Genomic DNA, 15,492 nt, shown 5'->3' with positions numbered 1-15,492 from the left:
CAATATCTAAGCTGTCTTCTAATCACAGCATTCTCCAAGTCCAAACTTGGTGCTCACGGAGAAGAGGATTCACAGACCCTATCAATTGAGTCTCGCCTACCAATGGGGTGCTGGAGCCAGCCGCTCTTGGGACACTAAGAAGGGAATAGGAATGAAAGTCTCCACAGTTTTAATCACTGAGCTGGAAACATTTAACAAGCACCCGTTTGGGGCTTCTGTTTGCAAGCGAAGGACAAAGGGCTACTTACTATGCAGCAGGCCACCAGAGCTCCTTGGGCAAATCCTGCCAGGACGTCGCTGGGATGATGTTTGTGGTCAGATACACGTGACAATCCCGTGTAGAAGGCCATCATGAGCAAAGTGAACTGTAGGAGGGGCCGCAGCAGGCGGGCCCCTCGCCAGGTGAAGCGGGCCTGAAGGTAGAGCTGAGGGAAAGAGATAAAAGAGATGCTCAATGACTTCTCATTCATAGGCACTAGAACACCAGACCAGCATGCCCTACGTTTATGCTAAATGGAGCCAGCTAGACTTGGTGTGATATGCTGCTGATAGAGTATTTAATTTTGACATGATGCCAGTCACTGATCTTTATATTTATAGCTTGAAAAATGCTGAGTTTATTTAGAGGGATCAGCTAAAGAGACCTGAGTAAGATAGTACAAATGAATGGTTTTTACGTACTGCTACGCACACAGCATTTAATAAACGTGACTTTCCTCTGATCCTCTGGATCTACGCGACTTAGAGAACAGTAACCAAGGCCTGCAAAGGCTTTGTTGCAGGACTGATAACGATTTACTAACAACACATCTGAGAGTTTTCTTGGGGATTCCAGCTGCACAGTCTCTAGGGAGACCAGCAATCCCCTGCCACAGCGATGGAACACCCATGAAGCTTTGAGTGAGTTGCTTTGACAGGCCCAGCAAGGGGATGTTTCTGCTTTGAAAGAAAGCAGCTCCATCCAAGAGAAGTTTCCAAGTCACCAGTAAGAACCTGGATTCTGAATCAGCAAATGAGGAAACATAAACCAGCCAGACCATGCCAGAGAACTTCCAAGGGGACGTTGACAGATACTGTGCTGAATGGGGTGGAAGAGTAACCTGAAGAAAAATGTAAGAAAAAGACAAGAAAAGAAGAAGAAGAAAAAAAAAACAAACACCCCAAATACTACCTCTGGCCCAAGGAAAGTTGAAATGACGTCAACTGAGTATTGTCCCCTCCGGAGTTATCTTGCTAGAGTTTCCGCTTTAACCTCTGGGCACAACCTACTTCCCAGGTTCCTGTGGGAACTTGGGAAATGAGGGGGAAGAAGCAAGAGGAACAAGGGGGAACTTCCGACTACAAATCAAAGCAGGGGAGAGGCCAAGAGAAGGGAAGAGCAGAGGGAGGGGCTGCTAGCCCCATGACAGACCTGAGGCAGGGGCAAAGGCCAGACCTCCCTTCCAGAGACAATGGGGCACTTTCCTTTTGGTGGCCAGGAAGGAGCATGCCAAGGGCCAGGGGGCCAGGCCTAGGGGACAGAGGGAGAATGGAAGATCCCAGAGGCACTTGGGATGTGCAGGAGCCTTGTCTAGGACAGAATTCTCACTTACTCAGAAAATACAAAGCCACCCATAGGAAACAGGTGGCCCTACCATCACCATGACACAGTGACTCTAATGTTAGAAAAATCTAAACACACTGAGTGGAAAACTAGTAAGAGGGGATACTGCTGTTGGCTGCTAAGCAAATTTAAGGAAAATCAATGGGTTTCTCATTTATCAGCAATAATCAGTTAAAACCTAGAAGCAGCAGCAAAATCACCATCCCAAAGGCGAAGACAATGAATACAAATTAATGCATCCCAAACTTCCTTTGTGAAGTAAGGGACATAAAGGCCACTTTCAATAGAGATCTAGAATCTTCATTTCTAAGAACAATGAATGTATACATTTAATTAGAACACGATGCACATTCTAGAACACCCGGAGAATAAAACTGGAAAGTTCGTTCTCAAGGAAAACACCCCGCAGGACGGAACCATACACTGGTAGACGCTAAGGACAAAGAGCTGAGACGTTAACTCCACTCCGTATACAGTGATGGGTTCAGTAAGTGTACTAATGTGTCTCAGAGACACCACGAAAGAAGGTGGAAGGCAGCTAGTGTCATTGCCAAGTGCAAAGGATGATGAACTTGAACCATTGAGACGGAAGACTATTTTGATGGAAGGCAAGGGAGAATTGGGAGGCTGCTGAGTGCGGTACTTGCAATAGTCCAGCCTAGCTGGAGAGGAGAGTGGATGAGGTATAGGGAGAAATAAGGTTGCAGAGGGCCTTGGGCACCAAGCCAGGAAATCTGCCCTTTCTTGGGCAGACCAATTTCTCTCAAACTATATTCCACGAAATACTAAGGGTCAGACAAGACAGACTGGTGAATGTTCTATACTAAGTCCGTAATTCTGTCACAATGCTTATAACATTATTAAAGGTGTTGAATCCTTCAGGAGAAAAGATCCATTAGTTGGAATTACTTATTTTTAGAGAATATCTACCTATTGGTGGGGGAAAGGCATTGGAAATTTGAAAATTGGCTCTAAGCAAGGTACCAAGGGTGAAAATCTAGATGCTTTGGAAGGAGTATAGGCAACAATGGGTTACCATAGGCAGGGTAAATAATCACGGTAATTCTAAGGCATCAGGTCATTGACCTCTCCCTCCTTCATTGTGCAACACTCTGATGAATCATGAACCAAAAGATCTTGCCTTTAAGCCTCGCATGGTGTCTATACTCCAAACAGGAAGCACAGGTGAGCAGGTAGCGAGTTTGAGACCTGCTTGAATTGCATAGTGTCTCACTATGGGAGCAGGGATGGAAATCATGTTGGCCTCACTATGAGCCCAAACAAGTTGACATTCGAAGTGGCCACTCAGGCTTGCCTTCCTCCAACTACTCTTGGCAGTGGACAGACAGACGGACGGATGGACAACAGAAAGAGCACAGGTTTTAATCAGAACGCCCTCGTGCCTCAGCTTCCTTTCAGGTGAAGGAGAGTAATAACCGGTGTCTCAGAGGCCATGGTATGGACTGGTGGGCCGCAGAGATAGAGATAGCACAGCACACACAACCCGATTAGTACTAGATTTTAATCTTTAATCGCTTTTCTTTAGGCACCTCTAAGGGTTTTACTGTTTCCTTCAGTGAAAAGCCATAGGTCTCAGAGAGCACTCACGCAGAATCCCACCCTTCCCTTGCTCGCCGCCTGCAGACTTAGGTCACAGGTCTTGGAAGCCAGGGTGGGGTAGAGGAAGGGCGGACTCCCCACCGGACAAGGCTACATCGCCCCTGCCACTGACTCAGAGGCTTCAGGCTGGGGCTCCAGAAGAGAAAAAATCTCCTACAGGAGCGGAACTAGGGAGGAGACAGGCATCAGAATAGCTCCAGGAAGAGAGGAAGGGAGTGCTCGTGAATGAGAACAGAGTAAGGGCCATGGGAAAAGAATTCCTCACATGGACTGGGAGTGACAGCCAGCAGAGGCGACTTGTGCCTCCTTATGGATCAGGGATTAGAACACCGTGGAGCAACAACCTCACAGTCAGGAATGACCCTGATGTTTACGATGGAGACGGCCCTTCACCTTGACATAAGAGTTATTCAGTGACTGTGACGGGCTTTCCAAAACAAATAAATTACTAAAGGAAGACCTTGTGCAATGATCTTCCACTTAGTGGATGTGTTTGATTCGAAGTTAGTTAGGCAATGGCAATAGGCTTTGTGGCTGACAGTAGGATCCAACCACCTACCAATGCCACCACCAAATGGGTGGGATCTTCTGGTGCCCAGTCCAGTTCACAAGAGCCAGCTTAAGACTGTGGTTCGGGCCTCAAAAGGTTTTCTACATATAATCTGGAGCTTCGGGCAGCAACTCTGGAGGCTCCACTCATTCCCAGTTCCTGGTACTGGTTCAGGTCACTCAAGAAGAGGACATTAAAACCAAAACAGACTTTCCCTGTACCAGAGAGGGCCTGCAGGAGCTTCAGCTAAGTCCTCAGAGTGAGTTACTCTGACCACATCCGAGCCGCTCCCAAAATCCTGTCCTGCCTGTGTCTGTTGCTCTCTGTGAACGGCTCTGGGCTGAGGAACTCACTCACTACTTGACTACACATGAGGGCCCCAGCTAAGTCATTCTACTTTGCTGAAGTTCTTTGTTCTCATAGATAGCCTTAGATACGCTCACTCTCAAAAATTTACTTATTTTTAGCTTATATGCATAGGTGTTTTTGCCTGCATGTGTATTTGTGTGAAGGTGTCAGGATTCCTGGAGCTGGAGTTACAGACACTAGTGAAGTGCCATGTGGGTGCTGGGAATTGAACCCGGGTCCTCTGGAAGTGCAGGCGGTGCTTTTAACCACTGAGCCATCTCTCCAGCCCCCAAGATGTGTTCAGTTTTAAAACTGGAAGGACACACACATTTTTAGCAGTAGAAATTTTTAGCACTGCGGTAATAAGGCTCCTGTGTCCCGACAGTTTGCTTTGCTGATGCTGAGGCTGTGCTTCCAGCTGCTAACACAGACCTGCCGGCTGGGGTGTGAGGAGGATTACATTCAAAGGTGCGCATCTGCCTCCCCTTCTCAGAGGAACGCACATAGGACCCTGGCATCCACGCTGCATCCATAAATGGAACTTCCTCCCTGGCCCTAGCTTCAAATCTGGGGTTCTACGGAATGGGACTTCCAATTAGATCTCCTTATACTGAGTTCCAGCCTGGTGTGTGAGCCATGCTCCAAGGCTTCCTAATTCTTGCTAAGTCATTTGTGTTTCATGCTGTGATTTGCATACTGGAGAAACAGGCCCGCCCAGTCTTCTCCCCTGCTGCCGCTGCTCTTGGGACAGGTGGGTTGAGAGTGGAAAGGAAGCTTTCTGAGAGGCAGCACAGGTCACCCACACCCAGAGTGAGACACTTTCTCGCTCTCCAGTCTCCTCCTGGGCTCCCTATCTGACCCGGGTTCATGGGCTTGGCAGAAGGCCACATGATGTAAACCAGCTTCCCTCTGTAGAGCTATTAAACTGCCTTGAAGACAAAAGATTTTTTTTTTAACCTGACACTCTCTTCCTTTCCAGAAAAATCAAACCTCATTTTTCCATCACTATCAAGAGAGGGAAAGGAAATGACGATTCTGTCAAGCACTGAGTTAGACACTGGGCTAGAAGCTGAGTTATTGGCAACTGCCACCATCATCACGCTAGGTGGACACTGGGGTACCCATGGCACAGATGAAGAGACCCAGGCAGAAGAGGCTGTGTTGCTCAAGGCAACAGGGAGCTCCGGATTACATGGAAGAATTGTCTCTCTGAGTCTAAGGTCTAACTCAAGGGCTACTGGTCTCAGTAGGAAATTACTGCTTCACACTGAGTCCCGGTTTTCAGAACTTCTCTCTCCAGTCTAGGGAGAAAAGAAGTCATCCCAGGGAGCAATGTAGCTGTCATCTGGGACAAGCTCCGGAATATCTGGAGTGTCAGGCTCCTCTACCGCACCCGTCTGCCATACTTAAACACCCACATCTCGACGGCAGACATCCGGCTTGTATAAGTGAGTGGAAGGCACTGGCCTGGGAATCTCTGAGCTGACTTAGTTGGTAGAGCTCCACTACTCCCATCCTGAATCAGGGAGAGTCTCGGACTCAGTCACAACTATATGCTTTTATGGGTTTCTCCACAAATTCCGAGAGCATCTTTGGGGTTTCCAGGTGCTAACAGGTCCTGGCTCACAGCAAGTGCCTACAAATGGGTGGATGGATAGACAGACGGAATGAAGCAGAAAAACATCTGGTATAGCAGTTTATGCTTCTCTCCCCCTAGAGACAGCAATCATGTCCCTATGAAAGGTTAGAACACGTTCTTCCAGGATCTGTGGGAATGCCTCATGGGCACCCCAGACCCTATGCTCTGGGGTTTCAAACTTATTGAACAAAACCTCAATGACTAACAACCACAGCCTGGAGAATGTGGCCGTCGGAGGTCAGCCACTTCCCTGTTTCCTTGGTACCCAGCACATCCTGTGACACACACAAACACTTCTCACAGGACAACACAGCAGAAGCCAATGGGGAAAGGGTTCAGTGGAGAGGCAAAAGCCTTGCTCCTAGACCACAGGGCTCTTAGTAATCTAGCAAGTCTGTGAGTAGAATGACAAGCAACTTATTGGGCTGAAAATGACCACTGACCTACGACCATCTAGTCACCCGAGGCTCACCCAACACTCATTTCACCCATCAAACACTCATTGCACACTCGTTAAGGGTGTGAGGAGAGAAGGAAGGACCTATGATGGAGGATGAGACTATCTATTTTATACAGGGCAGTCGGGGAGGGCTTCTCTGAGAAGGAGACCTGAAAAAAGTCAAACTTGGGCAAGGTGCTGCCTTCCAAGGAAGGAGGAGCCTGGACGTAAACCCACTGTAGCCTAATGTGCAGTGCAGAAGGAACGGTGAACGCAAAGTTCCCCATCACAGAGGTCAGTGATCAATATCATTTCCTGCTGCCTTCTGGCCACCAAGCAGTACGGAACTGGACAGCTGACACTCTGGAGGTGGGAGGCGCAGAGTGTGCTTCTACGTGCTGTGGTTCCCTCCCGTTTTCACAAGACTTGTCTTCACGTATCTGCTCCAGCAGACCACAGTTCCAAAATAGCCCTAACACCCTACTCATCTTCCGATCGCTTGGGCACAAGGTGCCACACTATCGTCATTGTCTTCCTAGGGCCTGCTGAACTCTTGAAGCACCATGACCATGCCTTACCAAATTCCATCTTCCCACTCTTATCATGGCACTTGGTACCTATCAGCTGTTCACTAAATACTTGCCAAATGCTGAATGGGTGGTTTTCTTGTGGATGATCCCAGGTCCAAGGCATCCCAGGAGCCCTGGATGGTATCTGAGAATCTGGTACACAGTGGAGACACCAGGTGTGAAACATAAATGGGTGTCTGCCCTAGTGTTGGTATTTATCTGGCTAACTACACTGTCCTCGTGCCCTGACCGTGGAGGCAAATAACCAATCCAGATGTGGTCCTCAGGGATGGAGGCCAAGGCCCCGAAGTGGGAGGCATGGTGTATGCTTCTCTGTGCTGTGGCAATCTCTAACAAACCTTAACCTCATCCTTAAGCTTCCATGCCCCGAGATAATTTGGTGTTTCGTCCATGGTTTTCCCAAGCCACCCATTTTGCAAATCCAAACCCAGTCTGGAGTGCCTTTCAAAGCTCTGGAAGCTGCTGCTGCTGCTGCTGATGGCTGAAGCTGACAGAAAGGCCTGCTGTGGGGATGCCGGGTATTTTTAGTCAGCCCGTCTTTGAACTCCAGGCTTACATGGCCAGAAGTTTGGCCCTCATGATTCCCTTCCTCTTTCACACAGAGGACTTTAAACTTCTTCCAAATAAAAACACACAGACTGCGCGGATAAACAACACCAACCCTCACTCCTTTTTCTTTCACTTGACAGATGGAGAATGTAGGGCCGGATTAGTGGTAACCACTTTCTCAGACAGACGTGACAGTGTCCATTTTATAGATGAGTAGACAGAGGCTGATGAGTCTCTCACTCATAGCTCACAGCTAGCTAATAGCAGAGTCAGTATCTGTCTGATTCAGGGTACGTGGAGGGTAGGCCAGGATCCAGGTCCAACTGTAGCACTTCCTGGGGTCCAACATAAAAGCCCTGGGATGAAGGGCTTGTCTCACTGATGGCAAGATTTCCACTCCCAGGCAGGGAGCTTCAAACCTCCTTGAGGGAAGTTTTACGAGTGGGACCTGGGAAGGACTGGGATTTGTGTGGAATATCATACAAAGCCAAGGGCTAGGAAGGAGCACTGCTTGAATTGCCAGCCTTTTGAGATTATTTAAGGCAGATAACCTTGGGGCGGGGTGGGGTGGGGCGGGAGGCGAGCTCTGTGTGTGTGTGTGTGTGTGTGTGTGTGTGTGTGTGTGTGTGTGTGTGTGTCTGTCTGTCTGTCTGTATGGATCTGAATGTGTGGGTGTCTTCAAGAATGGACAGTGCATATACGCATCTCTGCACAAGTTCCCAAGATCCTGCGGTTGTGTGTAATCAGAGGGTGTGTGTGTGTGTGTGTGTGTGTGAGAGAGAGAGAGAGAGAGAGAGAGAGAGAGAGAGAGAGAGAGAGAGAGAGAGAGAGAGACTATACCAAGAGACAAGGGCTAAGCATGCCCCCCTCCCCTCCTCTCTCTCTCCCTCCTTTCTTTCACCAGGAAGAAGGCACTACATATTTCCCTCCCTCAAAGGGATACAAATAAATCTCTGATGACAATGCACGCCTCGCTCAGTCATCCTTTGTACCAACTCCCTTCTGTGACCACAGCTAGTGAAAGGCTGGAGTGGAGTGAGGCAGGCTAGGCGAGGGTGTGGAACCACCTCAACTGTGAAAGCAGATGGGAAGAAGGGCAGGTCAGATCTCTTCTACTTCAGGTGTGGCTGAAATTAGGTCAAGAGCTCGCATTCCTTTCGGTTTTTTTCTGAGTTTTTTTTTTTTTTCCTGTAGCCAATATAAAGAGAAGAGGCAACAGTGCCCCTTGGGGAAGACCACCCTTCTGTTCTCCTGGCTCTGTGATGTCGGTATTAACTTCTCAGATTCAAGTCTATTTCCACAAACAAGATAATCAAAGCCAAGCCCACAAACTACAGAGAAGCAAATGCCTTGTCGTGACCCATAGCATAGTGCCTGGTACACAGCAGGGCCCCCAAACCTGCACCCCAAACATGTCAACACACACCTGGGCAGCTGCAAAGACCATCCTGCCCGGTGTTGACTTCAAAAGAATTCAGTATTTTTCTCTTGGAATAGAATGAAGGGACATAGGGTGGGGGTGGAGGGGATGAACACATACAATTCTCCTAAGCACTTTTACAAAATACTGAAATTACATTTGCGAAATTGCTTCCAGCCCTGGTAAAATACACACATGGAACAGAAACCTAAATATCTGCTAAATTATCCTTTTTAAGAGCAAAACAAAAACAAGCAAATGAAGAATGGAGGGGGTGCCATTTGTGAATAAATAAGGCCCAGGTTCGAATGTTTTTATAGGCTGGGGCCTACCTTTCAGCATTGCATCCTGGGTAATGGGAAGCCAGAGGCCTCTGAACTTGGAAAGCAGTGGGGGAAAAAGCAAAACAAAACAAACTCTGTTTTTTTCCGATTCCTAATTATGTTTTTTAAATAAGTTGAAATCAAAATGTTCTTTTTCCAAACGGCTTCCACTTTTGGAGCTACGTCTGACCTCCCGGCACCTACTCTCTCTGAACTCTACTGGAGCAGCTGAAGAAAGCAGGAAGTGCATTGGCTGGGGACCTCACTCAAGGCAGGAGGAAAGGTGGGAAAAGACTGGCAAAGGGAAGCAGAGCGGCCTGCTGGCCACTGGGCAGCTAGAGTGTTGGGAGCCTGTCCACCTGCACGGTCTGAGCACGTCCGAGGAAGTCAGCTGGGGAAGGACGTGCGAATCCAAATTGCATCTCCACCCTCCAAGGCAAACGAACTCAGACACACTTCTTACTGCTCCTGGATCCAGGAAACAGGAACATGTACTAAAAGTACTTTGTAGGGGCTGAAGAGACGGCTCACTGGTCAAGAGCACCGGCTGTCTTTCCAGAGGACCCGGGTTCAATTCCCACACCCACATGACAGCTCACACCTGTCTGTAACTCCAGCTCCAGAAATTCTGACACCCTCACACAGATATATACAGGCAAAATACCAGTGTACATTAAATAAATAAACAAGTCTTAAAACAAATAAAGAAGTACTCTGTAACAGCCAAGATCACTCTCAGCAACTGAGATAGCGAAGGCCAGAGAGATGACAGCTCAGAGGGTAAAGGCACTTGCTACTGGACAATGCAAGGGAGCCTGATTACCCAAGTTCAGACCCTGGAAGTCAGGGGAGGGTGGAAGACAGAATCGAATCTGACTGTCGTAGACACGCCAGAGTGTGTGTGCGCCTCCTCCCGTATCAATGACTTAAAACATTTGAGGGACCCAATGAGGCTCCCTGAAGTCCTTCAATGGGTATACTATGGGAACAAACCCAGACGGTGTGCGATGCAGGAACCAGAGCAGAAGCCTTGGGTATGAAAGTCACTGCTGGGGCTTTTGCAGATTTGACAGTTCACTTGGATTCTCTGGGTCTAATCATCTTTTCCTAGTCCTGAGCAATGTCTGTAACAAGGTTATGATTGTACAAGCAGCGACTGTACCATAAACTACTAGGCAAGTACTTTCTATCACGCTATAATTTCAAAATGGACACAGAGTCCCTATCTAGCAGCAGGGTGAACAGACTTTTATCTAGAAAAAGTCTAGACATTAACAGGACTTCCGCTACGGCAGTGTTGCGCTCCAATGAGATTTAAGGTGCCCGGGGTCTTTTTCCTCAAGGATTTCACAAGAACTATGTCCTCAGGGATGCCAAGGGGGTAAGCTATGGTTGGGTCTGCTCCTGTCAGAGAACAGAAACTTACCACCAGATACAGCATAGTAAACATGGAGAAGGAGGCGTGGCCCGAGAAGAAGGACTTCCTGCAAGAACAAGAGGGGGCCATGAAAGGACCATAGTCACATCCCCAATGTCCGCTCTCCTGTCTTCCCTTCCTAGCCTCTGACCTTGACAGCAGACACCAAATCTTGTTCATTTCTTCATTTTTGGTAGTACTTTGGAAACACGCCTGGAACTTAGCAGGCATGCATAAACGAGCAAGAGAAGGAATAAATGAAGGAATGGATTTAACGATGCTGTATCACATCGATGTATTTATTCATCTGTCTCAATCGGTAGGCTATGAGTTTTTCCAGTGTAGGTACCACGCTTTCTCCCTCATCTAAACCAACCCCGGCCCCTGGGGTGTTCAGTAGATGCTCTCCAAAGGACATGTGTCAAGAGTCTGTGTGCGGGTGGCAACTTACCTGGCCTCCTGTACTTTGCTGTCTTCGCCTCTGCACCTGTAGTTCTGAATGTAGCCCTCGGAGCAGTTGATCTGACTGAAATCGGGGTTACAGACGCTCAGGAAGTGAGGCCGCAGGCGCCCGATGGACACTTTGGCGATGTCTGTGAAGGACTGGCTAATGGCACAGCCAAAGAGGAAGCAGCCCACTTGCTTATACAGAGCGGCCACATAAGGGTTCTGAATGGTGGATCGGGACTTCTCCTTGAGGTAATAGATCCGGTAGAATTCCCCTGTGATGATCTGAAAGGAAACCAATAAGGAAGTTAGGGAGAGCTGAGACATCCTTAAAGTGACATTGCAGACCACATTTAGTGACAATAGGAGAATATAGCCTCTATTTAACTAAAAGGTACAGAATCTTAATGTCCTACTTAAATATGTATATTTAAATAAACACAAGAGGAACAACCAAAGTGTGAATGACATGGCTGTTATTTCCTTCTTTAAAAAGATTCTTTTACTCTGTGAGTTCGAGGCCAGCCTGGTCTACAAGAGCTAGTTCCAGGACAGGAACCAAAAAGCTACGGAGAAACCCTGTCTAGAAAATCCAAAAAAAAAAAAAGATTCTTACATTGTTATAATATCTCTGTAACAACAATAAAATTCACCAAGTATAAATATGTATATACATGTGTGTTTGAGACTAATGTATATATGTGTACATGAAAAAAGACTCATCTACAGAAAACTAAAGAAAATAAAGACTCAAAGGCACAGTTTAGAGTGGCTACATACTGGGCAGTGGTGTTGCACGCCTTTAAACCCAGCACTCTGGAGGCAAAGACAGGCGGATCTTTTTGAGTTCGAGGCCCACCTGGTCTAAAAGAGCTAGTTCCAGGACAGGCAGGACTGTTACACAGAGAAACCCTGTCTCGAAAACAAACAAACAAAAAAGAGTGGCTACATGTCAGGGACCCATGTGAGCGAATCTTAGGGTTCTGGGATGTGTATTCATGCTAGTTTGGCCCTGGTGCTGGTGTTGATGGGCGTTTCCACAGTCCACAGTGAATACAGAAGTCAGCTCCAGAGTGAATCCAGGCTCTGCGCCCTTCCCCAAGTACTTCAGCACTAAACCTCTCAGGCTTCATCTACTTCCCCATAGAAGGAGGTTGCTGGCCTATGCGGAGTCGCTGGTATATGAGACAGTACTGGCAGGGAATGTGCTGAGTCATGGGAAGAGAGACTTAATTTACTTTCATTATTTAACAGCTATCTATTTAATTTTCTATACTGAGAACTGAACCCAAGGCCCCAGCACTGAGTGGCATCTCCAGCCCTGTTTTACTTCTTACACATATAGTACTATGAGAACAACAATAGCAAAACCACCGGTCTAACCTGGGCACAGTGGCATACACCTACAATGCCAGCCCTGGGAAGCTCAGGCAGGACGATCAAGGCCAGCCTGGGCTCCACAGGGAGACTCTGTCTCAGAAACAAGCAAAAGCTTTCTTTCATAACATTGAAATGAAAGTCAACATTCCACACGGCGCGTTTAGGTGTCTGAATTCCTCAGTCAGGGTTTATTGTCTCCTTAGGTTTGAAAGTCGAAGAGAGGCCGGCGCACACGCTCTTCCGCAATGTGCTCTATCCCCTAAGCATGGGCCAGCTGTCACTCTATAAGGTGATTGTGGATGGCGACTCTCTGTCATTTGGCCAAATTGCCTTTGGCGATGCACACGTGGATGGTGTTTCTTCGTCACTGGACCAAACTGCCTTGGGTGATGAACAACCGTGCGGCCCGCAGCGCTTAACTCCACAGCACAGCTGTGGCCACTTCCTGGTTGCAAGCACAGGCCAGGGATGGTGACAGTCAGCTCATCGCTCACCACAACATTCCCTTTCACACTTCCTCCCACGGAGCAGGATGAACCGCGCTTGCCCTTTCAGAGAGCAGAGACGCTCACAACCACAAGGGAAGCAATCGATGGGCACATCCGGGGCCCTCCTTTGCAGAAGTTCCGTTATTCCTGTATAGTGGGGTAAGGCATCACAGGCTGAGTTTAATCCAGGTCCTCAAAGGCCTCCAAGTATAGGAAGGAGGGTGTAGAGAACAGACACGCCAGCAGGGCCCAGGGACAAGCCGGGGCAGGAGTGGGAACAATGCTGACACAAGAGCCCTGGTTGACAAAGGCACTGTATCCATTGGTGCCACACTTTCCCCAGAGCACACCGAGGATGATTCTCCCAGAGAGGGATGGTTCCAGGCTGGCCCAGTCAGCACACCTGCCTAGCTATTCCCTGAGAACACAGAACTAATATTTAACTCCCCGGAGGTGCTTAGAAACGGTCACTGGAGGAACAGACAAGATGTCAGGGAGCAGGAGAAGAGTCAATCCTCTTGACTGCCCAACTGGAAATGTCCCCTGATCCTTGTCAATCAGTGTCCCTCTGATAACATGCCACAGGGATTAAAGTTGAAGCAGTATGGCAAGTCACACGTGAAAGCAGCCATTCTACGCAGGTGAGACTAGAGCCCAAATTAACTTGCGCCCGAAGATTGGACCCAGACGCGCTCCCCTCTGCCCAATGTTTTTTCCTACCACTCCTGATCTAATTCCCTTTTCCAACCTGTTCAGACTTCTACCCTATGGAATCTCACAGGCTAACACATTCCAGATGTCCGCGACCACAGCCTCACTGGCTGACTTCTGATTCTTTACTCACAAATCACACTCAGGTGTGTTTACCTGGAGGGGGAGGGACACTGAACGAGGATCAAGTAGCCATGGCTGGAGGAATCTGAAATACGTTCTCTACTTGCAGAATCACGGTTTAGAACTTCAGGAGAGTAATGCCATTCGCCCTCCTCTCTGCTGTGCTAACTTTCAAAATAGCTTCCTAACCAAGCAGCGGCAACACGTAAGAGACAACAGTAGAAGGTGCCTGTGAAACACACCTACAAGCAAGGTGCACAACCAAGACCCTGGGCACAAGGCCTGCCCTTGGATTGATGTGCGGTTCCAGGACCAGGCCACTGACTTAGACAAGGAAATCCTGGCTCAAGCACCATTCCATGGTAAGAAGGAACATGTGGGTTTCTACTGCGGATAAGCATCGTTTACAGGACAAACTGGTTAGTTTTAGGCAAGAATCGCTCCTATTCAGGACACTTTCTGGAGAAAGGCTTTTATTACAGCTCCAGGACTGTCTTCAGCCCCTACCTCTCAACATTCTAAAATCCCTGTGGTGTGGCCATTTCGGAGAGCTAGGAGTGAAGATCCTGGCAGGAAGGGAAGATCAAGAGGGCAAAATAATAGACCGTACGCTACCTCACACTCCTGACAGTGTTGGTTCCAGCAGCCGTTTCTCGGTTCCTTTAAACTATTGTTTCATTTGGCCCACACCCTGTCCAGAAGGCTAGCCGGTTGGCTATACAGATGGGAATTCTGGGGCTCAGAAGGATGGATGTTGGTAAGTGACAGAGGAGGAAAGCCCACACGGCCTCTCAGTTCAAAGATACAGTGTGGGCTGCCCAGAGATTAACTCGTTAGTTCTATTGTTATCAAAAACCATTTTCTCTGGTGGAGAAGCCGTCGTGTGTCCCCAGGACAGCCGGGCTGAAGCCACTTAGCAGACACAAGGCTCCGGGACCACATGGCTCCTGGAGCCGCCCTGACAGATTGCACAGTTAATGAGCAGCAAATTATGTATTTTCTCCATCCCCTCGTACAGAAGGGTCGAGGAGTCGACAACACAGTCATAAATCATCATTATGAACCAGGGGGACTCGGCTTCTTGTAATCCTAACCTTTAAAAGCTATTTAATGAAACTCGGGCTGCACCTCTGCAGGAGAGGCGAGGACTTAAACTGTTCCCTGACACGTTACTCACCTCCTCTGGAGCCCCAGATTTACTGCTTTCGGACTTTATTCATTATTCACAATGTTTTCATTCCTGGGTCATAAAATGAGCACCCCCTCCCCTGCAAAGGCTTGGTCCCCACCCTCAGGCCCTCATTTCTGCCTCAGTCAGCAAGGTTCTGATATGTAAATTTCACTTTGGAGAAAAAAAAAAACCCGCTTTCCTTCCATGTTGATCTCTTTCTGAAGCGGCTAGCAGCAGATCTGGGGTTGATGGCCGGCTGCCTGCCCGGCAGAGCGCTCTCCCCTACCTGCCTTTTAAGGCCTTTGGCCCAGAGTCTGGAAACTCATACAAAGGAAAGCAGGGCAATTAAGCTACGAGGGGACAGAAAGGGACGGGTCCTGGCCAGCAAGCCAGTGCTTGGGAAGTTGTCCCCAACAGTAAGAGAGAGCCTCTTCCTGCCTTCTGTGGGGAAGAAGAGCCCAGACACCCATTTCAGACTCAGATTTCTGGAGAGGAAAGGGAGGGGGACATTAGGCCAGCCATAGTGGGAAGGACAGGGTATGGTATGGAGAACAAACTGGGAGCCAGTAAGACTCAGTGTGATCCCATCTAGATGCCTTCACCTATCTGAGCTTAGGTGTCCCCTTACAGAAAACAGCATTAACATCCATCCTGTGAGACTGGCAGGGGATTCA

At 48.3% G+C, this 15,492-nt stretch overlaps 1 protein-coding gene across 1 annotated transcript in view; it reads right to left on the bottom strand.

The window, feature by feature from the left end:
• The window catches only part of Plpp3 (phospholipid phosphatase 3), a 77,789-nt gene that overhangs the window by 15,059 nt on the left and 47,238 nt on the right, over positions 1-15,492 (bottom strand). Inside the window, exons 3-5 of the mRNA XM_075945007.1 lie at positions 10,950-11,230; positions 10,508-10,565; positions 249-425 (exon numbers count right to left, since the gene is read on the bottom strand). Of these exons, the coding sequence (XP_075801122.1) occupies positions 249-425; positions 10,508-10,565; positions 10,950-11,230 (516 nt within the window). The remainder of the gene's footprint in view (positions 1-248; positions 426-10,507; positions 10,566-10,949; positions 11,231-15,492) is intronic.

The sequence above is a fragment of the Microtus pennsylvanicus genome, chromosome 13 (genome assembly GCF_037038515.1).
Source record: "Microtus pennsylvanicus isolate mMicPen1 chromosome 13, mMicPen1.hap1, whole genome shotgun sequence".
NCBI classification, from domain to species: Eukaryota; Metazoa; Chordata; class Mammalia; order Rodentia; family Cricetidae; genus Microtus; species Microtus pennsylvanicus.
This window is presented reverse-complemented; position numbering and strand designations above follow the sequence as displayed.